This window comes from Mauremys mutica, chromosome 7 (assembly GCF_020497125.1).
Source record: "Mauremys mutica isolate MM-2020 ecotype Southern chromosome 7, ASM2049712v1, whole genome shotgun sequence".
Classification (NCBI taxonomy): Eukaryota; Metazoa; Chordata; order Testudines; family Geoemydidae; genus Mauremys; species Mauremys mutica.
Window position 1 is genome coordinate 60,371,198 of NC_059078.1, and position 23,391 is coordinate 60,394,588.

General features: G+C 49.5%; 1 protein-coding gene across 1 annotated transcript in view; it reads right to left on the bottom strand.

Moving 5' to 3' along the window:
• Nucleotides 1-23,391, bottom strand: part of ANTXRL (ANTXR like) — an 86,167-nt gene that overhangs the window by 4,123 nt on the left and 58,653 nt on the right. The window contains exons 16-18 of the mRNA XM_045022539.1: nucleotides 22,173-22,271; nucleotides 20,405-20,572; nucleotides 19,211-19,291 (exon numbers count right to left, since the gene is read on the bottom strand). Of these exons, the coding sequence (XP_044878474.1) occupies nucleotides 19,211-19,291; nucleotides 20,405-20,572; nucleotides 22,173-22,271 (348 nt within the window). The remainder of the gene's footprint in view (nucleotides 1-19,210; nucleotides 19,292-20,404; nucleotides 20,573-22,172; nucleotides 22,272-23,391) is intronic.

Here is a 23,391-nt window from a genome sequence, read left to right on the forward strand (position 1 = left end):
GGAGCTGTCAGGGGGAAGGGGTGTGGAGAGGGATTGGAGCAGTCCAGGGACAGGGAGCAGGGGGGATTGGATGGGTCGGGAGTTCTGTGGGGAGCTGTCAGGGGGAAGGGGTGTGGAGAGGGATTGGAGCAGTCCAGGGACAGGGAGCAGGGGGGATTGGATGGGTCAGGAGTTCTGGGGGTCCTGTCAGGGGGAGGGGAGTGGTTGGATGGGGCGTGGGAGTCCCAGGGGTCTGTCTGGGGGCAGGGGTGTGGATAAGGTTTGGGGCAGTAAGGGGACAGGTAGGGGGTAGGGTCCTAGGGGGGCAGTTAGGGTGGGGGGGTCTCAGGAGGGGGCAGTCAGGGGACAAGGAGCAGGGGGGGATTGGGGGTTCTGAGTGGGGCAGTCAGGGGGCGGGAAGTGGGAGGGAGTGGATGGGGGTGGGGCTCTCCCCTGCCCCCATCCTCTTTTTTGATTGTTGAAATATGGTAACCCTAGGATATAACTACATTGGAAGTGTGTACGTTCCCAGGCTCAATCCCTGCTGGTGACCCAAACGGGGCAATGTTACACAATGTTACAATGTTACCTGGCTCCAGGCTTTGCTAATGAGATTCCGAGCCCTGTAATCCAGCCCAGCTCAAAAGTGATTAAAAGTTGCTCCCCTCTGAAGGACCCCAGGTAGCCCCATGCACAGGGCCGGCTCCAGGCACCAGCTTATCAAGCAGGTGCTTGGGGCAGCAACTCGGGAGTGGGGCGGCACTTTCAGCGATTCGGCGGCAATTCGGCGGAGGGTCCCTCACTCCCGCTCGGAGCGAAGGACCTCCCGCTGAATTGCCGCAGATCGCGATCATGATCACGGCTTTTTTCTTTTTTTTTTTTGGCTGCTTGGGGCGGCAAAACCCCTGGAGCCGGCCCTGCCCATGTATGAGATGAGTTTAGCAGGTCTCAGTTGTCTCCCTTGTCACAAACTCACCACCAGGCTTTGCATTAAGTGGCCGAGGGAATAGAGAGGCCAAGTCCTGAATGGGCTGTGGAGACTGATCTGCACCTGTTACCTTTAGACGAACCCCTACTCCCAGACCAGGGCTGAGAGCAGCACATGTGGGAAGTCTGCCAGGCTGCTATCCTGTAGACCAGCGGTCCCCAACCTTTTTTGTCTAGCGGGTGCCAGACGACGGGCCACGGAGGACCGTGGCAGCAGATGAGCATTCGCCGAAATGCCACCGACAAGCAGCAAGATCAATAGGCGTCACCGCCAAAATGCCACCAACAAGCAGTGTCATTCAGAGGTGTCGGTGGCATTTCGGCAGATGCTCGTCCGCTGGCCAGTATGCGGGCGCACTTAGACGCCCCGGCGGGCACCATGGCACCCACAGGCACCGCGTTGGGGACCCCTGCTGTAGACAGACAAAGGACCAATGCCTTTCACCGGTACTAAAGCCTCCAGTGCTTGAAGCTGAAGTTTAGGGTTCTATGCCAATTAGTTAATTAAATATCTGAATATCACACCTGGAGCTACACAAGACTTGGCAGATATGTTTAAACGTAACGTATATACATACAGTTCTCTGTCCGGGGCCCCATTGCTATAGTGTCTGTGCACCTCACAATTGTCACTCTGTTTATCCTTGTGAACCCCATGAGGCAGAGTGGGAATATTATGCCCACTGTACAGATGGGGAACTGAGGCACAAAGAGACTAAGGCTATGTCTGCGCTGCAGAGTTAACGGCGGGTATCTGCACCCTGGGTGGTCCTGCCTGGGGGGGAGCAGCCACGCTGGTGCTGTGCTCACCCAGAGGAGGTGCTAGGACTTCAGTTGTTTGTGCTGCCCTGAGCTGAGCCGCTCTGTGATTCTTTCCCAGGGAATTGTGGGAGAACTTTCCTGCCCTTCTGGGCACCCAGGGGAATCGTGGGCAGGCACTGGAGGGCTATCAGCACTGAGTGGTTTAGCCTGCATCCTCGCTGCAAAGTGGCCAGGTGAAAACAACACTCAGGCTTTACTCTATAGCCCCACCAAGACAGGTAGCCAGGTTGAAACACCACCACACTTGTGCCAGAGGTTTCTGCAGATGGACAGGAGCAACACCCAACGAAGAGCCTGGCTTTACTCTTCAGTGAGGACAAGCCCAAGGTCAAACAGGGAGCCTGTAGCAGATCAGGAAATAGAACCCAGGTCTTCTGAGTCCCAGGTTAGCACCCAAACTGTTGCATCCTCCTCCTTTGTTTCTAGGGGCCACGTATCTTCTTTTCCACTGGGTTACTTTATATTCAAAATCTGCTCCCTGCTACATTAGTAAATGATGCCTGATAAAGCCACGAAAATCTACAGCCATGCAGCATGCCCCACAAATCCACTTTAGTACACAAATGCTTTTGCCCTTGTATTTACATGGTTGTGCATTTGCCAGGGATCCAAAAAAAAAAAAAAGGAAAAAAGAGGGGTTTAGACATCTCTAGATGTCTAGACATACCCTTGGATTTATTAGACAGTTGGGTAATTTAAAGGCCACTCATCGCATTGTGTCATGAAAAATACGGTTGGGTTTGGAGTTTGACAGAGAGCGATTGGGATGATCGATGTATATATTGTGACATTTCCTCACAACAGATCATCGGTGCACGCCTCCGATCTCATATGGCAACAAGCGATTGGTTAATACTAAAGCAAATTCTTCCGAGCATCTGCAGCAGCCATTGATAAATCAAAGCTGAACTGACTCCTTGCATTAGGATTACAGAGAAACTAAGAGGAGCAAATAATCACTACTGATCAATCATGCTCTGCACCTTCCTAAGATCTCGAAGTGCTTTACCGGTGCTGAGGAATTCAGCCTTGCAATAAGCTATGGGCCACATCCTGCCAGCCATAATCAAACAAGCGGTGCCAAGAGGGTTACTTCTGTGGGCAAGGATTATGCACGTGAGTAAGGACTGGAGGGCCTTGTGTTTGTTACATGGTCCTATATCAGCCCAGGGTTAGTATACACATTAAATAACAAAAAGTCCATTTATTATGAGACAGAAATTATAGGGTTTTTTCATACCCTACATTTGATTTAAGTATTCCCCCCACGCCCAACAGCTTGCAACGTGCATTTGAATAAAGATTAAATTAAATGCAGCTTTTGCATTCTTTCCTCAGGTTTCTACCCACACACACCTATACTCAAGGTAGTGTGATCAACGAGATTGATTAATAGGGATTGACAGCCACAATTACGCCAGTGGTGGAATTGGCATTATTTTCCCCTTAAGTATGGCAGCATTAAACCTTTTAAGGGAAGGTATCAGAGCTGTCAACTGTGGCAATGCCACAATGATCCCAACGTCGACAGCTGTTGGTAGCTGCTTTATAGTTTTCTAAGAAGCAGGTGATCTGAATAAATCCAGTTCTATCTGGTTCCACCCTCACTGCTGGCATGAAATTGCTCAGATGGTCTGACCTGTAAATCTTATTGTCATTCATGGACCAACTGCAGATCAGCAATATGCCATATGGAGTTATGTCCTTACTTCAGTTCACATCTACACAGTATTTATAATACACTATTATTTTGCCTTCCCATGCGTCCATCCACTTGTTAGTCTCTTGTTACGCTGTTCGCCAAATTGGCTTTTCAAAGGTACAAATACTGAAGCTGCAGGATCTGCCCTTGTTTTGACTCTCGCCAGATCAATCAGGGCAATTCAAAGCAGGTTTTATCCCAGTGTAACAATCACATGTGTAATTCAATTGCTTTGCCTCTTTGACCACCTAGGATGTGTTTTTTGTCTGTGGTTTATCAGGGGGAAAAAAACTTTTGAAAGCCACCAAGACTTGTTTCTTGGTCATTCTCAGCATAGTGCTGAGTGTTTAGATTCCCACTGTTTGCTTCTTTCATCTGCTACTCAACAAACCTTCAAGAAAATGGAAAGCACTATTTAAAGGGACACCAACAACTTAAAAATCATGCGTTGTACAGAAACAAATGCCTTTCCCTATGGTACTAACAGCATCTTTGATTATTAAAAGGGGAAGTTTAAAAGTCTACTCCATTTGCCATTTTGTATACTTTTTGCATTTCTCTCAGTTTGCAGAATGAAAAGCAAAGAAAGTTAGTTTAATTTTTATTTATAGTCAATTTCACTTAAAGATTCTTAGTGTGCAATTTTGACTTTCGGGAAGGGTCTACTCACTGGTTTTAGTTGTTTCCACCAGAATTTGTGTTTGAAGCCCTGAGAACATTTCTGAGGGGCGTAGACTTTATAAAATCTTGTTTTGCCCTTCAATTTTAGGGTAAAATTTAAATTGAAAACATCCCTTTAAAGTTTGGTCACACTAGAATAAAACAATCTGTTGGTATATCTGTATAATCTGTATAAATATAATTAAAAAACCAACCAAAATGCTACTTTTAAGAAATTAACAACTGAGAGTAATGTAATTTTGTTTGGATCTCTACATAAATGGGCCAAATTCATCACTATTTTATCTTCATTGATGTCAGTGGGTTTTTACTGAGGGTACATTTATTTTATATGCACAGAATGTCTACATTCATCTTCACTTTCTATAAACTGCTTTTTAACAAATAAAATGTCATTGATATTTCTGATTGAAAGCACAGATAGGCAGGTCAAAAGAACACAAACAGTGACTCAATATTATCTACCAACCCCAAAGAAAAGGAGAACAGGTAAATGTTAAAAATAAAGTGAACACGTCAACTTACAAAGCATGAGATATTTGAGACTGGATGCATAAGCTGAGTCACAGAATCAATTTAACTGAACGGAAGCCCGAATTCAAAGCCCAATGAAATCAATGAGAGGTCTCAGCCATTTGACCTTTGTGGGTCCTAAGTTAATGTTAAGAAGTTAATTCTTGGGAAACTTTAGTGAACAGTGATTTAAGGGAACAAGAACCCTCCAGCTGGCAGCATCTGAACCTTGCTCCCTAAAAATTCAAATCAAAATATACAATCAGAGCCTGACCCAAAGTCCATTGAGATGAATGGGTTGCTTTACATTGATTAATTCATGGATCAGACACCAAAACCGTTTTGGGTGTAATCATTTTACAAGGAAGGAGCTGATCCAAAGAGGTGCTGAACATCTGCTGTTCACGTTGCCTAGGCACGGTGTCAGGATCGGGCCGATAGCGTGCGGTTTCAAGGAACCACAACCCATGTGAATCAGTGTTTGCCAAAAGCTTCCTTGCACTGCATCGCTTCATGCTGACTGTGGGCTGAACATGCCACGGCTCATTAAAACCCTCCCCGCTGTCCCTGCAATTGCACTGATTACCCCATAACGTTAGGGTTAGAAATTAGTGGAGCAGTGAAACTCCTTGTCACTTCAACCAAATACACCTGGATTTCAGGCAGGATTGGAATAACTCTTACTAAAGAAAACGGCTACATTCACGGCTGGGGCTTTGCTTTTGTGTTTAAAGGACAGAAAAGCTTATCAAACATAAAGGGAAATGCGAGAGGTTTAAAATAGCTGCAACTTAGTTGCTGATTGCGCTTTTGATCATTTTTTTGCATTTTCAGTTTTTATGTCTCAACTTGGAGCATTAAAAATAATCACCACAAATGGTTTGGGTTTTTTTAACCCTGTCCACCCAGAGGTTGGGTGTTTTAAATACCTCCTAACATAAGAAGTATTTTCTTCTGGATAATGATTTTCTGATGGTTGGGGAGGTGGCTCCAGCTATTGCAATCTGCAAATTATGAAATGGTATGATAAACAGAAGTGGACTGGAGTGAGGGAATTTTAAACACCAACGCTAAAGTACTGCTGATATCTAACAAGGAAGATATGATTATTCCACCTGCGCCCCTGCCCCCCCATTTGAAAAATAAATCCATTTCACCCCTTTCTTAATTGTTTGTTCTCTTCTTGGGCCTCTTCCTAAATGAACGGAGCTGGTTTCACAGAACGCAAGCGGGGATAACGGCAGGTCCCTATCTCAGAGGGGTGCTGTGAGGATAAGTACCTTAAAGATTGTGAGGAGCTCAGATACTACAGTAAAGGGAAACCATAGAAGCACCTAAGATAGATTCAAATAGAAAAATGAAAGATGGTGAATGCCCAGTGCCTGCCAGCTCGCAGGCGATCTGTAAGGAAATGTGAGCATTTCCACCCAGCACATTATTATTGGTTATCTACATTACAGCCGCACCTATTTGCCAAGACTGAGAGCAGGGCTCCGGCTAACACATTTCAAAATACACCCAATCATCCTAGTCTAGACATGCCCTAGATAGTAAGAGGCAGTCCTGCCATATAATTAAGGCGCCGGGTCAGGAAAGCATCCCTGTTCTGGGTAGCACAGCAGCACATGCTTAAGTGCTTTCCCGAATCAGGACCTAAAGAGACAAAGGGTGGGGGAAGAATTATCCCCCATCTACAGAGACATAAAATTGACTGGCCTGAGGGCTGTTGCAATGCTGGAAACTGGACCCAGCTTGCCTGAGGCCCACTCCGCAGAACCCAGAGGACGGCTTGGCTTCCCTATTTGCTGCTCATGGAGCCCTGCTGACAGGGCCGCCCAGAGGGGGGGGCAAAGGGGGCAATTTGCCCCGGGCCCCGGGCTCCGCAAGGGCCCCCAAGAGAACAGCGGAGGCTCCCGCCTCCGCCCCTCTCCTGGAGCCTTAGCGCATCAAGCGCCCTGTCTCCAGCGGGGCCCCTGAGCCCCGCCCCGCTCAGAGCCGCATGGTGAGAGGGCGGGGCTGGGAGCTCCGGGCTGAGCTCAGCTGCCTCTGCTCGGCGTGGAGCTCCCAGCCCCGCCCCCTCACCACGCGGCTCTGAGCGGGACAGAGCTCAGGTGCCACCGGACGTGAGGAGGGAGCCGGGGGTAAGAGGCTGGGGCCGAGGGGGGTTGGCTAAAGGGCAGGGAGCCCTGGAGACAGTCAGGGCAGAGGTTGGGGGAGGGGGCAGGGAATGGGGGGGTTGGATTGTGGGTGTTCTGGGGGGGTTGGATAGGGTCAGGGCCGCCCAGAGGGGGCGGGGCAAGAGGGCGCAGGAGCTTCTTCACTCCCAGTCTTCGCCAGTGGGGGGTCCTTCCGCTCCAGGGCGGAAGGACCCCCCACTGGCGAATTACCGCCGAAGCGGGACCCGCCGCCGACGTGCAGCCCGGTCTTCGGCGGTAATTCGGCGGCGGGGGGCCCTTCCGTTCCGGGAACCGCCGCCGAAGTGCCCCGAAGACCCGCGGCGGGGGGCCCCCGCCGCCGAAGACCAGGCTGCACGTCGGCGGCGGGTCCCGCTTCGGCGGTAATTCGGCGGCGGGGGGCTCCCGCCGCGGGTCTTCGGGGCACTTCGGCGGCGGGTCCCGGAACGGAAGGGCCCCCCGCCATGGAAGACCCCGGGCCCCCGGAATCCTCTGGGCGGCCCTGCCTGCTGATAAGGTCACATGCTGCTGCTCCATTTACTAACATCAAAGGAGCATTTTCCTCCTCGTGCCTCACACCATCAAACAGGATTCTGAAAACACAGGGCCCAGTGCTGCCTTCAGTGACTGAGGATCAGGCCCAGCGGGAAGCTCCCTGGCCAATGGAGATCGACAGGAAAGTAAAGCAGCAAGACAGCCACGAAGAGTCCAAATAAATAAATAAATAAACTGGGCCCAGGTACAGCTAAGTATAACTTGGATATTCAGGCCCAGTTTCTCTAGACTCATTGTCTGACCTCCTGCACATCACAGGCCCCAGAACCTCGCCCACCCACACCTGTAACAGACCCCTAACCTCTGGCTGAGTTACTGAAGATCTCAAATCATGACTTAAAGACTTCCAGTGACAGAGAATCCACCATTTACTCTAGTAAAGTTCATACCAACAAGTGTCACGTGCCTCGTGCTGCAGAGGAAGGCGAAAAGCCTCCAGCGTCTCTGCCAATCTGACCTGAGGGAAAATTCCTTCCTGATCCCAAATATTGTATGCCAATCAGTTAAATCTGGAGCATGTGGGCCAGACACCTGGGAAAGAATTCTCTGTTGTCACTCAGAGCCCTCCCCCTCTAGAGTCCCATCTCTGGCCACTGGAGATATTTGCTAATAACATTCAAGGATGGGCCATGGGAGACAACCTCATTTTACTGTCCCCTCCATAAATTTATCAAGCTGTCTTAAAACAAATTAGGTTTTTTGCCCCCACTATTCCGCTTGGAAACATGTTCCAGAACTTCACTGCTCTGATGGTTAGAAACCTCTTATCTAGAGCTTTTCACCAGTAGATCTCAAACTGCTTCACAAAGGAGGTCGATAGCATTATCCCCATTTTACATACCAGGAAACTGAGGCACGGAGTCATGAAGTGACTGGCCCAAGGTCTCCCCCACAGGGAATAAATCCCAGATTGTCTAAGTCCCACTTCCCTGCTCTAGCCACTAGGCCACGCTGTACTTTGAAAGCCTCAACTGGAAGGCAACACAGAAATGCAAACAATAACCAGACAGCATTTGTCACCAACCCAGGCTATAGCTACGACCTCAGCTCACACCAGTCTATAAATTTTACAGAGCCTGGATACAAAACTGGCCAGGCAAGTTTTAGGGACTTGCAACCGCAGCAGTGGATTGAAAAAGACATCAACAGGTTAACCTTGCCGATGTAAACGGAGCTCAGTTTCTGCAGGATTGTCATTCTAAATGGAAGGTCTTTTTCGCATCTGAAAATATATGCAGATGAATGCAGGTGTAATTGTGCACCCAATTTGCACGTGCAATTACTATGACTATGCATCTGGGCTGGGTACTTGTGTGTGACCAGTGAGATGCATAACTGGCCATATACCTGTGCCAATACCTGATCTGCATGTAGTGCACAGATGCACATGCATTCATAAGTCTAGCTTTGTTAAAAATCAGGCCCCGGAGTGTCTTGATTTATAGGGCCGCTCCAAAGCCCACTGTAGTCAAGTGGTGCGGGGTGGGAGTGTCTTTCTATTCAATTCAATGGGCTCAGAATCAGACCCACTATTGCTGGTGTGTGCTGCACTAAAGAATGCAAGTATTGTACAGTTGCAGTGCAGGCCTGCTGGGACCCAATGAGCTACTGGGGGCTCTCGATGCTAGCAGACATTTTAAAGTGGGGGGGTCTAGTTAATAAGGGACCATCCTACTCCACAGCCCAACTGTTTGGGGGCATTCAGACTCCGGTCTGCTGGCTCCTCACAGTGAGGCCCGTTGGGTAGTATAAAGATCACTGCGCTAGCAGAGATTTAAAAAGACAGACAGCGGTTCCTCGCTGTTTACATGCCCCTTCTGCGAAGTAACCGAGTGCCTCACAAGCATTCTCAATGGGATGATCTTCTCGGCGCTCCTGGGATGTTTTATTAGCCCAGTTCCGCAAGGGAGGATGGAGGCGTGAAGTGAAGGTCACACAGGGAGTCTGTGGCTGAGCCAGGCACTGAACTGGGGGTCTCCAAGCCCACTGCCTCACTCACAAGTTCCTCCCTTCCGGCTCATGCTTTGGGGTAGTGTGTACAGTATAGCCATGCTGGGCCCAGCTAGCAGCATAGACAGCGAGGCACGGCCTAGGGGAGTAAGGTGCCCTAAGCCTCTGAATCCGAAGACAAATATCCTCCATGGGCTCTGTACACACCCAAGCAGTGCCTCCCACAGCTACGATGCTATTTTGGAGCTATTCCCTGCTGCCTGCCCCTGGCAGAGCCATTCACTGCCGTGTGTAGCCACACACCGCAGTGACAAGTGTGGATGCAGCCTGCCTTTCCCTGGGGCGTGCTGCTGTCAGCGTAGATGCAGCCCTGGTTCTGTTCTCTGGCTCTAGAATGCAGGCAGCAGGCTCAGCCGTGAGCTGTTATTACGAAGAGTGCTTTTGGGCTCTGGAGCTGGCTAGCCCCAGATATGCCCAGGACAGATAGATGCTGCCAAGCCTACTTGTGGATTCCTTTTCCACGTCAGAAATCATACAAGAGGGCCTGAGACAAGCAGTGCCAGCGTGAGAGCTCCCTGCAGGACAGGAAACTCCTTAGGTCACAGATGAGATGTTTCCAGCTATGAGCGCGGCACATCTGCATAGCTGTGGCAGCACTCGGGCAACTGGCCATGCGCTGTGGATCTTTGTTTCCCACAGTGCCTGTTACAGCTGAGCCCAGCATTACAGACATCGGTCACCACTGTGAAAAGTTACCCAGGCGCCACACGCTCATTGGAACTGACAATGCGAGATCACCTATCGTGGCAGGCGGCGTCTCCTGTCTCTTGAATTTTTCAGCAGCTTATGAAAGTAATTGGTTCTGCAAAGGTAACAGGAAGAAAGCAAGCCCCAGATCCAGGCAGAGATCTCTGATAAATGTGGTCCGAAAGAGGCAAACTCTGCAGTTCCAGCACCTTGTGTAGCCCTGCCAATCACTACTGGGGTGGCTACAGCATGTCGCCCAGCAAGGGGCAGGAAATCAGGCTCCAATTGCATTAGAGGCCGTTCCTGGGACTTAAAAGGAGCTAATTAGAATGAGCGCCAAACAGCGCTGTCCTGCAGGCAGCCAGCGAGGCCTGACAGGCATGTGCTGCCACCAGACATGGGATTGATCCAACCTACTGACCACCTGTGGGTAGCAGCCTGGAAATAATTATTAGCTATTAATAATCCTTTGTCTTTCTATAGCAGCTTTCACCTGATGGGTCCTAAGTGCCTGATAGCAGTTAACTAAATAAGCCTGCCACCATCCCATAACCATTTTACAGGTGGGGAAACTGAGGCACAGAGCGGTTAAAGCCAGCATTTTAAAAAGCAACTGCCCAATTGCAGAGACACCTGGGGCCTGAGTCCCTGAAATGCTCTGCACCCACCGCTCCATCCAAACCCCTTTGCAACCCAGCCCTAAGGTGGACAGAGTCAGGGACCCAGCTAGTGACGCTCACAAGATCTCAGGACACTGTTTAAAATACTGGCCTCAGTGATTCACTCAAGTTCACACAGGGAGTCAATGGCTAAGTTCTGAATGGGACCCAGGAGTCCTGGCTGCCAGTTATTATATTCCTAGCCAGCCAGCCTTCGATGCCTGTGAAGCGTTCCTCTGATTTTGAGGAATGAGAAAAATCCAGGCTAAATTCAGCTTTCAGGTTCTCCTGTGAAGTCAGTTGCTATCTCCTTTCCCCTGGGACGAACCTTCAACATGCAAACTGCTGGCTAATGCTGGGGAAGGCTCACTGACTCACAGCAGAAGGCACTGGGGTCACCCCAGGTGTAAATGAGGGCAGGATGCGGCCAGTCTGGTGTAAGATCTCACCTCCTTGCAGGTAATTTTCAGAGACAAAAATAAGATCATTTTCTAAAAGCTTCAAGTAAACCAGAGCCATTCGGCTGGGGGAAAAGAATGCCTCTTTTTTTTCAGCTGAGGTTTTTGATAAACCGAGCCATGGAGAATTTCCTGGCACAGTATGTGCTGAACTGAAAACCAGAGTGGATTTGCTGAAAGCAGCAACTAAGCTGGCCCTTGGATGGGGCACCTCGCCTTCATCCCAGAGCGAAGGGGGTGGGGAGCCAACATCTGTAACACCCCCAGACCCATGATGCCAGCGAAGAGGTTAAGGGGGTGTGGCTGGCTCCTCCCCTACCCAGAGGCTGCAGGGAGCTGGTGCGACCCCTGGTGCAGGCTAGGGCAGCCCCCAAGGTTGCTCTAATTTACCCACCTCCTGCAATGGCCTGTATGACACCAGATGCAGGAGAGTGGGGGTGGGGAATGGTACTGTGCTCCAACTACTTGCCCCTCCAGCCCCACTCACTCTGATCTCCAGGAGGGGGCGGGGACGTCAGAGTCACCATTGCTGGCTCTGCAGGTCTCATGGGAAGCCGCCTGTAGCGGGACCCCTTTCCACCAGCTGCCCCATCCCAAAGGAGACCAGTGGATTCCTCTCAGGGGACTGGATTCTCCCCTCACTTGAGGCATCCTGGACACTTGTGCAAAGCCCATAGGAGATCCCCTCCTCTCCCGCCTTGCACCAGTCGTGATGTTTCACACCCACTTCACGCTGGTGTAGACGAGCGCACAAGGAGCAAGAAAGATCAGACCTGTGGGGCTGCTCTGAATGCTCCTCCCGCAGACCGAACGCAGTATGTGTGAATTTCAGGGGACACAGTGTGCTCTGTCTTTGCTGACATTAATGTAACACCTCCCCACTCATGCTCTCGAAGGGCAGGGGTATCCTTCTCTCCATGCTATAGGTGGGGAAACTGAGGCACGGAGCAAGCCGCCCATGGCCACACAGCACATCAATGACAGTGAGAAACAGGACCCAAGCACCTTGACTCTGATGCCCTATCTGCAGGGCCATGCCGCCTCTTCATTGACAAAGCCAGCTGGCACTCCCAGCTGTGTGGATCAGAAGGATCTCCGTCCCCAGGGCTGTCAACCCAGCACTAAAATAATGTAACTACAAACCCAGCAGCAGGGCCCCTCTGTGGCCAGACTGCTGAGGAGAGCCCCAGAGTGAACCCAAGCCACACACACTCTGTTCCCTCCTCTGCCTCTAGAGAACCACCCACAACCAATAGCCTGCTGGTAATGAGGGGTTAACGCTATGCGTGTGTTTCCCCCTTGCTGTCTGATCCCTAGGGAAGAGGAGCTCCTGGCAGGGAACTCGGGTGAGCAGTGCATTCAGCAACAGATGCTTCAGGCAGAGGGACCCTCAGTTCCCACCTGTGAAATGGGGATAGTTCTTCCTTTCTGCCACCTCTTTGGCTGCCTCCTCTATATTGACTGTGAACTCCGCGGGGCAGGAGCTCTCTCTCCTTCCGAAGAAGAGGCTAAGCTGGTGGACCCTGGCATAGCTCCATTTCGCTATGACCATTTCCACCAGCTAAGGAGCCGCTCCATGTGTTCGCACAGCACCTGGCACAATGAGGCCCCGATCTCAGCTGGAGCCTTCAGGTGCTACTGGAATACAGGGATGTGTTATAATCATTCATTTCCCCAAACAGCAAACTCAGCTTTTTGCCACTGTGGTCACTCCAGGACTGTGCCACTCTGCTCACTGATCTTAGGAGAGGAGGAATAAATTCATCCCCGATCTAAGTCTGTGGAGTTACAGCAGGGATGGGTTTGACTCAGTGCCACTGGATCACCCAGCACCAGGATTTTTCTTAAGAAGATGCTGAGTCCTCTTGGGACGCTTGGAAACCTGTTCAGTACCGAGAGGCCAGGGCTGATTCCCACAGATGTGTTCTGTTGTTACGGCTGCAGAGGGCCGGCCTAGAGCCACCGCTTTGGAACCATATTGAGGAATGGGGCTGTGGGGCGGGGCTCCCAACACCCCAGCGATCCTTGGCAAGGGATCTGAGAGCGCAGGTGGGAGGGGGGCACTGGGCTGCTTGAGGAGGGTGCAGGGGAATTGGGGGTGGCAGAGGGAAAGAGTCAGGGGTAGGATACTGTAAAGGGAAAGGGAAGGGAAAATGTGAGGGTGGGTGACTGTAGCGACTTGCCAGATGGGGAGACTGCATAGTGTGGAAGGAGGAGCGTGGAGAGGCAACTGGGTTCTCAGAGGAGGCGGCAAGTCCCCTCCCAGCAGCCAGCAGGGTGCTCTGTATTTCTGCCTCGGCTGTCACCTTGAATTAGTCCCTAAAGATGCTCACGCACGCTTTGATGTGGGCAGCTTCCCTAAGCAAGGCTCAGAAGAGACCAGGCAAATAAATCTACCTCCCGCAGATTTTTAATTTTAAAAAAATCTCATAGGTGGTAAGCCGATCTCGTGACCCAACTCATGATTTCTGAACGCCTGGGGCAAGCGATCCGGTAATTGCTTGGCTGTTCCGGCATTGCCAGAACAGGGAGGAGAGGAAGAGGGCCACGTGGATGGGACAATGAACAAGCCAACCAGGAGCGATGCCTAATATACTCCCTTTGGGTACATCTACAAAGGCAGCGGCAGCAAGCCGCCGACCCAGCTCAACAGACTCAGGCTTAAGGGGCTCGCACGCTGGCACTAAACACAGCTGTGTAGACAGCACTTTTAAGCTGTGGCTCAGGCTGGACCTGGCTCTGAGCCCACCCCCCTCCCTAGGCCTCAGAGCCCAAGCTACAATGTCTACACAGCTAAGCACGAGCCCCACAGGACCGAGTCTGTTGACCCGGGCACCCTCTGTGCCGCGGGAGTTGTAAGACAAGCCACAAAAAAGCCATGGACTCATTAAAACATGCAATGCATTTTCCAGGTCGCGGGGGGGGGGTGGGCGGGAATCAATGTTTCTTTTTTAAAACTTTTTGTAGCTTTTCATGAAAATGCCAAAACATTTTTTATGTTTTCAATTTTTCGACAAAACCTGAAAAATGTGGGTGAAAATGGGAAATTTTCTCGAGAAAATTTCTGTTGAGTCAAAAAGCCATTTTTCATCCCTCCCCCCACCCCCGCAAAAAAAAAGAACATTTTTTTTACTCTCTCTGCCATGACATTTTATTTCTTGGTCATTTTTTCAACTGTTTCCCAAGAATGGCAGTTCCCAACTTGCGCTGATGTACCCACGCTAGCTCTGCCGGAGCTAGCACACTAAAAATAGCAGCGTTGGGATAGTACAGGCAGTGGCTGGGGCTAGCCAGCCAAGTACATACCCAGGGGCTCAGGCTGCATTGTACCAAGACCAGGGATGCCAGAACAGGGGGGCCCAGGGAGTCATGGCCCCATCACTTTTTACCAGTCGTAAGGGCAAGCAACTGGGGGGGAGGGGGCGAAAAGGACTGAGTGGGGGATGGGGTCTTGGAGGGAAGAGGTGGTGCAGGGTGTCGCCTCAGGGGAAGGGGTGGTGCAAGGGCAGGGACTCAGGGGGAAGGGGTGGCGTGGAGGGGCAGGACCACAGTTCAGGCACCAGTGATTTCCCCACTTTTAAGGAGCTTCCATCGCCCCAACTCAGACAGCTGGCCCAAGCTGCCGCCTGTGCTCCCCCCAGCTCCATTGCTAGCTTTAGTGCACTAGAAGGAGCAATGCTGCCATGGGTATTGTGATAGACTCAGGCCAGTTGGGTACAGCAGAATAGCTGAAAGCAGATATACTGGCCACTGGATTAACAGTTTTCTGTTCCCTGACTGACCAGAGCAGGGGCTGCTCCAGGCTAATGAGAACACCTGACTCTAATTAACCTGTAGTGAGTCAGGTGAGGCCATTCAGTTAATGTGACCACCTGACTCTAATTAAGGCCCTGCTGTTACTATAAAAAGGGCTCACTCCAGTCAGGCAGAGGAGCCAGGGAGCCAGAGGAGAGGAAGTGCGGCTGAAGGGCTGGTTACTGAAGACACCCTAAAATATCGTTAAAGGAGCCCTAAGGTAAGGGTGAAGAAGGGAGAAGCAGGAGAGCTGTGGGGAAGTGGCCCAGGGAAATGTAGCAACTCTGGCAGTGAAAGGTTGGCTGCCAACAACTGCTACCATCAGGGTCCCTGGGCTGGAACCCGGAGTAGAGGGCGGGCCCGGGTTCCCCCCAACCCACCACTACAGGAACAGCTCCTGGAAGGGGAAGTCAGATCCCTGTCAGGACAGGAGGCTGAACAGAGACTGTGGGAGTTCTCTCACCAACCTCCTTGCAGGCCTATGATGAAAAGGGCTCAGTAGACTGTAACCCTGGCCCTAGAGAGAGAAGGGCTATGTGGAGGGTCACAGTGAGCCACTGAAGCTAGCATAAACTGCCTAGAAGCGCAGGACCCACAGGAGCAAGGTCAGAGCTCTGCCACAGTATGTCTACGGGAGCTAGGAATTACACACTCGGCTCCAAGGGCAGACAAAGCCTACAAGGAATAATGGAACTGGAAAATTGGAAAACCACATTTGTTTTGCTCAAGAAAAGAACCACACAAGGTCATTTCACAAAACATCCCCCAACAGAACCCTACACTTTCAATTAAAAAAAGGATTTGGGAGGGAGGAGGGGGAAATTTGGCTGCTTTTTGAAAATTTAAAACAAACACATAAAACTTTCCTTTTTCAATTAAAAAATATCCCCGTGTTTCACACACCCCAGTGGCCAGAAACTCACGCCTCGTGCATTCAGTTAGATCTCTGATGGACAGAAACCTTCAATCTTCTTTCAAAGTCCAAGCTGGTTTTGTGCATTCGAGACACAACATCGTGATTCAAGCTGCTCACAAAACACAGCATTACCAACCCCAAGCCTCCCAAAATCACAAGGCTGGCTAAAAAAATCATAAGATTTTTTTAAACCAATAATCAATGTTGTGTTCTTTTTGCCTGCTGGGTATTGATCTTGTAGGACTCGTGTTTTCAAGCTTTTTTCTGCCACCACAAAGACTAGAAATTTATTCTTTTTTTTTTAAAACAATAAAAACAAGATTCTTGCATAATCACTTGACTCCAGGAGCTGAGGCTTAAAGAAAAACACCAAATATCGTGAGACTCGGGATAAAGCCATGAGAGTTGGCAACACAGCAAAATGCGGGGAGGGAGGGAGCAGGGATCTGTCAAAATTCTTATGAAAAATTCCAAATTTAGAGAATTCAGACCATCTCTAACCGTGATGCCTGGTAAGCTCATCCTATGAGCTGGGGGAGCATGAAATGATAAAATCGGTTTAGCTCTGTCAGCGTGCATATGAGTGAGGGAATGACCATGTCTCTCTCTAGAGGCTGGCTCAGGTGAGGTTAAGAGTCCACTACTGACTCATAACTAATTGTGTCATTCCTTTTGCTTGCGTGCTAGAGGTTTACACAACATCTATCAACATGAAAAGTCCTGCAATGCTGTAAGCTCTTCAGGTCAGGGGCTGGGTGTATATTTTTGCATGGGACCCCCATCTCGGTCGGGGGCTCATAGGACCTACCGGAATACAAATAATATACAATAATATTGCTCCCTGTAATGCTGGCTCTTGCAATGAAAGAAAAGGAGATGCAACTTCCGCCAGTGCCTTTTTCGGAAAACAGAACCATGCCCAGTCATTTTCTTGTTTCCCTTTCAACATTCTTCAGCGATAGTTAATTTCACAGCCCATAGAACAGAGATGACCCTTATTCTTCCACTGAATGTAACTCAATGAGATTCTTTCCAGCCTATTTCCCCAGATGCACGGTTGATTTTCTAATGTTCCCCCGAATACAACAATCCTTCAGCTCGCTCCATTTTAAATAGACTCTTTGCTGGTTTCTTTTCCTTCTGCACACAGCAGGGTTGTAGGCAAGTAACTGAGAATCCCTGTTTTGAGTCAGCCTCTTGCATGTTTCTTGACTGCTCTGACAGTGGCAGGACTGTGCTCTGCATGGATAGAAACCTACCAGCAGCGCAAATGAAAGGTGGAGGATAGAATCCAACCATACAATGTGCCTGCTATCAAAATACAGCTGGGCCTCAATGGTCTATTCAGAAGCCCAGGGCCGTGCTTAAGAAGTAAATAAGTGACTCTAGTGCAGCTGCCTAAGGAAACGCAGCCTGGTAAACCAGTTAAATGGCAATTTTACAGAGCAGCGTAGGAAGCTGAGTTTCATTTATGGCACAAAGGAAAAGTGGAGAACCCTAAAGACTAAATACTGATGCGGGAGAGCTCAGCTGTTCCTGGTCCAGGGCACAGCAGCAGCTTGCTATGAGCAGGAGGGATGCACCTAATTGGCTTTAAAAGAAAAACGGAGCCACCTTTTCTGTCGGTTACTAAGGGTGAAATTCACCCATGTGTGGCAGCCCAGCATGAGGCCACTTCAGCCTGTGACAGGCACTTGCGGATTACTATTGCACTGGATGTAACTCTGCTGCAGGATTCGGCAACTCTAACCCAGACACTCCCACTGAGAGCCGGGGTGCCGGAACCCAGGGCCGTTGGCCCAAGAGGGGCACAGAAATGAGGAGAAATAGCTTCACAGTGTTCTCCTCAGAGCCAATCTAAGGGCTTGGCTACACTCGAAACTCCAAAGCGCTGCCGCGGGAGTGCTCCCATGGCAGCGTTTTGAAGTGTGAGTGTGGTCGTGGCGCCAGTGCTGGGAGAGAGCTCTCCCAGCGCTGCAGGTACTCCACCTCCCCATGGGGATTAGCTTGCAGCGCTAGGAGCCGTGCACCCAGTGCTGGGGCACTGTTTACACTGGCGCTTTACAGCGCTGTAACCTGCTGCGCTCGGGGGTGTTTTTTCACACCCCTGAGCGAGAAAGTTGCAGCGCTGTAAAGTGCCAGTATAGCCAAGGCCTAAAGCTCCATTGCACAAATCCAGATCAGAGGGTGGGAGGGCCCAGGCAAGGAGCAGCCAGTGTCTGGGCAGCGGTTCCCCTCAGAAGATCCCTGCCAGAGCCGGTATTACTGTACCAGGGCCTGATGGTGCCTGGATCCTGACTGAACTGCTGCCAAGGAAACCAGGAGGCAGTATGCAGGCACAGGGCACCTGTGTCAATAGCCTGGGCTGGTGGCAAGATCTGGGGATGGGAACTCCCTGTCACTTCCACAAGAAGGAAAACCCATGAGTGCAAACATCCCCTGTGTGGATCATTCCTGCAGAGGACTGCTTGCCTTACGGAAAAGTCCTACAGAATGTAACAGAGGTGAAACCAACAGGGTCCTTCAGAAATTACACTCTATAAATCCTATAGTGCCAGATCTTCAGCTGGTGCATATTGGCATAGCTGTGATTCACATCCGCTGAGGATCTGGCCCATGGAACTGAACAAAGCAGGAGATCATCTCTCTAGAATTTTAAAGGCCACTTATGGGTTGTGGCAGAGAACTATAGCCCAGCACTATAATCCCACAGGAAGGTTATTCTCTGTTCAATTCCAGGGAATTTCCCCAGAAGGGTGGGACCCTCTGTGATTTATGATTTCTCTTACCTGTCATTTAATTCTGCTATTGAATGAGTAAAACATTTTGTGAGCCATTGGTATGCAGGATCCAATATCTGTTAACACTTACAGCAGCACTAAACTAGAACACAACAATCTAGTGGAGTGCACAAATGAAGAAGCCCAACCCCTGATTCCAGTGCATCTCTGCTTACGGAAGGGAAGGCAAGAAACAGCATCATGGAGAAGTAACATCAGTCGAGAGATGAATTGGCATCTTCAAATGACCCAGTCTCTACCTGCGTCTGCTCAAAGGACAGCACCAGAGAGACAGTGATTGACCATTAGGGGCAATGCTTTTAAACAGATGCCACTGCAAACATTTTAGCTCATCGTTAAACCTCAGGATCTAGTGATGGATTTTAGCCTCAGGGTAATCCAGAGAGAGACAAGCTCTCAAGAAGAGGAAAAAAATGAGCATTACGGCCGAAAACAAAGAATCGACATGACAGTGCGTCCATGACAACTTACCTTATCCCCTGGCTGTGGTCTCATAAGAGAGACTTGATCGTAGCCTCGTCGAACCAGAGCCCATAACGCATCAAGTTTGCCCTGGAATCAAACATACGTGACATGACCAACAATGCTTGAGAGAACAATGTGAAATTAAACGACAGTCGACTTGCTGTGATATTACTGTGTGTTTAACCGTCGGCACACAGGCTGGCCCGGAGGCCGCTGCTCTTTGTATACTCATTATTATCTGTCTGTGTATTTATAGCATGCCCATCAATGTAATACCGAGTGCCTAGGGGAACCAGCCATTGCACACAATAGAACAAATCCATCCGACTGGAGTTACATCAAGGATGCATCTGGTTTAATATGAACAATTAACATAGACCAGCAGGTGCAGTTAGGTGAACGGGGTTAGACAGCATTAAGAAAAGACTTGACAAAGAAGCTTGTGGAAGTCTAATGATGGGTGGCCCCATAAAGAAGAAGAGAACAGACTTGGCATAGATAAGCATCCAAAAGACAGATCACTTATTCAATTTTCATAACACTTTGAAATTCACTGGCCGCTCCCATCGAGGATTTCAGTGTATGACACGGATATCGGTGAACCAACGCTGGGATTAAAGATGCATTATCATCATCAGCATCAACTGAGACAGGTTAAGATTTTTAAAGTGTTTAGAAACCTAGAAATGCAGATAGGCATCTGACTCCCACTGATTTCAATGGTGCTTTTGAAAAGCCTTCTAGATATCTTTCTGCACCATTAGGTGCCTGAAGACCTTTAAAAACCTGACCCTAACTGGCTTTGCCAAGGCACACACTGCATCTTTGGCACAGCTGGGCAGGAAGAGAGCTGAAATCTATGAGTCCCAATCCAGGGCCGTAACTACGCTCCTCCTTCCCACCTCCTCTACATCATCTGCCCCTCTTGGGTGTGCATCGCTGAGCCGGTGCTGTCCTGAGAACAGATTCTGGGATTTCCTGCTGGAATCCAATCAGTGCAGAGGGGCAGGAAAACAGGTGAAAGATGTTACCCAAGCCTTTGTTGCCTAGTGAGATGTCTAGTCCCAGAAATGGGGACCCCTACAATAGTTCTCCCACCCCACGGCCAACCATGAGAAATGTTGTGCTCAGGAACCTGTCCATGGTAACATGCCTGGCATAAACGACCCATGTTTTAAAGCTGATGTGCAGATACATTACCTTGATTGGAGTGTACCACTTCCTCTGGGAAGGTGGCTTCCTCACATTGTGTTTCTTCGGCTTGGGCTCCCACGGCTCATACTCCTGCTCTGGCAATTTGATGACGGCGTTTTTGGGCTTCTCTAATTTGGCCCCTTCCTCCGTTGATCCTTTGTCTCCCCACCTCACCTGAAGTGGTAAGAGCACATCGTGGATGCAGAAGCTTTCAGTGAGCAGTGCTGGCCGACATCTTAACTAGACACGTCTATTATTTAATCTAGTTTCTACCAGTGTTTGTGAAACATTCACCCATTGCTCATGCCTCTGGGAGAACTGACCTTCTTGAAAGCAAAATTACTGTCAGAACAATCCATCATGACATGCAGCCACTAACTAGCGAGGAAGGAAAATCCCCTAATTCATTACCAACAATCACCGTAAAGAGGAAACTCCAAAAAATCAATTCCCCACCCAATTTCCCAGCCAGCTGTTTAGCCAGCAGGTGCCTCCCATCCAAATCTTTACTTGGGTGAAACCTAAGGTAGTCAGATGCATCTTGCACTTGACCCTGAAGGTCATCAGACATGGTCTATCAAGGTTCCAGAGTCAAAGATCCTGCACTGAAAACAGCACGGCAGCAATCTGCCAGAGTCTGCATCTTCTGTCACACAAATGCCACGAATGGTCTCCCATGGCAGGGGAGTAGCTAACGTTCCTGAGTGGTCTCCACCAATAGCCCCAAGAACAGGGCACTGCAGCCCTCCAACTTAGAGGTGACAAAAGTATCCAGGAATGAGGAAGAGCCCTGAAGGGTTCTTTTGAGCAGTGGCTCTCAGACTTGGTGGGTAGTTAGTCCTGGTTCACTAGACTAGGTTCCTCAGCAAAGGACTCTCCATAGGGGCGTAGGAGAGGGCTGGATTTCCCCTAATAAACATCTCAATTCATGTCAATAATGGAAGATTACCTTTTTTAAATCTCAGGAAAAACTTCCTAACTGTACGAACAGTAGTCTAGTGGAACAGACTGCCTAGGGAGGTCGAAAGGAGGATGAAGTCCTCAAATCATGATTTAAAGACCTCAAGTTGCAGAGAATCCACCACTTACACTAGTTTAAACCTGCAAGTTTGTTTAGACACAACAAATCCCACATCTTGGCAGGTTGTTAGACCAGATGACCCTTGCAGTCCCTTCTAACCCTATAGTTTTATGATTCTGCCCTTGGGTTCCAACTGACCTCAATGGGAGCTGTGTGAATGCAGCCCAGGGCAGGATTTGCCCTATGTGGCTGCTTAGCCACTTGGTTGCAAGAGTCAGAATCTCCCATGGCAAACTGATAGTGCATCAGGTTTCAGTGCCTGATTGTAAAATCCTAACCCCTGCGCTAAGGAGCAATTACTTCTATTCAATTTGGCCAATTAACGCTAGACCCTCAGCTGGTATAAATTGGCCTCACTCCATTGAAGTTATAGGACGAGACCCATTTACACCAGATGAGGATCTGATCCAATAAAGTGAAACTGTTTGGTCCTCATCCCATTCCTCAACCTGCAAATTTGCACTCACTAATACTTCCAGACACAATTAATTGCACGATGCAAACGATGGCAGCTTGATGGCTGACTCCTGGGCTGGCAGGTGTGATTAGGTAGATGGGTCCTAATTAAAAACCAACCTCCCTATTCCATCATGATAACTCTGTAAAAAGCATTTTTAAAATGTCTTGCCGTGATTTTCTATTAAAAAGGTTCTGATTGTTTACTGCGACTCAGGAAATAAAAGCGCCTGATACCTCCATCCTCTTAATTCCACCAACACCTCTGCCTCCATAATAAGATGCATCCACGGTTGGCCACTTTTTCTTTGGCAATCCATCTTCATCATCCGATTCCTGCGGGAAAGAAGGAGAGTGATTGCTGTTGTTTTCATGCACACAGCATGGGATGTAAACAAGTGAACATCCTATGGCCCTATCCCTGGCTATCTGGCTTTGTATGTTATATTTATATGCTGACAGTGAACAAAAGCCTCTTGTCTCTGCAGCTGCAATTTCTCCTAGAGAAGCCAAAGCCGACTGTCTGTTCCCTTCTTCTCGTCTCTTCAGGCTGCTTTTATATACGGTCAAATATGCGTAAAGCTTCAAAAATCACAACTGCCTTTTTAAGGGTGTAGAAGGCACAGTGGAGATGAATTGCACATTATACTGGCCTTGCTGCTATGTTCACCAAATGAAACCCGTTCTTAGCTGTGCTTTGGGAACTGTACATTGCTAACAGGAGAAAAGGCAATCCCTGTGAGCTCAGTAACGTGCACTTCAGACCATTCTTTCCTCGCAGCTGTACCCAGCTCCTCTGCCCTGTTTGGTTCTTTGCAGCGATGGGCTCAGGCTGCAACCATTCAAATCAGGCACTGGATTTTATACCTTCGGGGGGATTGGATCTGGGGTGTTTGATCTGGCCCATCATAAAGACTGGGGCTGTTTTTTTAGCAAACCCAAAATGTGAAGGAGTCCAGATCTGGGTTCTCTTTCAGAGCCATTGTTTTTTCCTCACTTAACCTAATTCAGTGCTGGTGAATGATCCTGCACCGACATCCCAGGAGACATGTTGCAGGGTCCTCAGCTGAGGTACATTAGTGGAGCTTAATTGCCTCCAATTCAATTTACCCCACCTGCGGAGCATTGAACTGATTTCAGTGGAGCTGGGCCGATTTCTACCACCTGAAGGTCTGACCCCAACACCTGCTGCTGGTGCACAGAATGCGTATGACACAGGGAAGGGCTCAGCAAGGTCTCTCCACAGTACCCCCTCCCCCACCCTCAGGCCTCCCGTTAAATTGCCACAGAATTGCTGCTCAGGACAAATCACAGGCTCACAGATACAGTAATGGTGGTCTTTGGCAACCTCAAAATGGCAGCTGTGGTTCCCTCCTCAGATGGATGCCAAGTTAAAGCAATTTGGCAGCCAGCTGCAGCCAGCTCGTGTGGGTTAGGCAGTTAGTTTTGCCGTGGA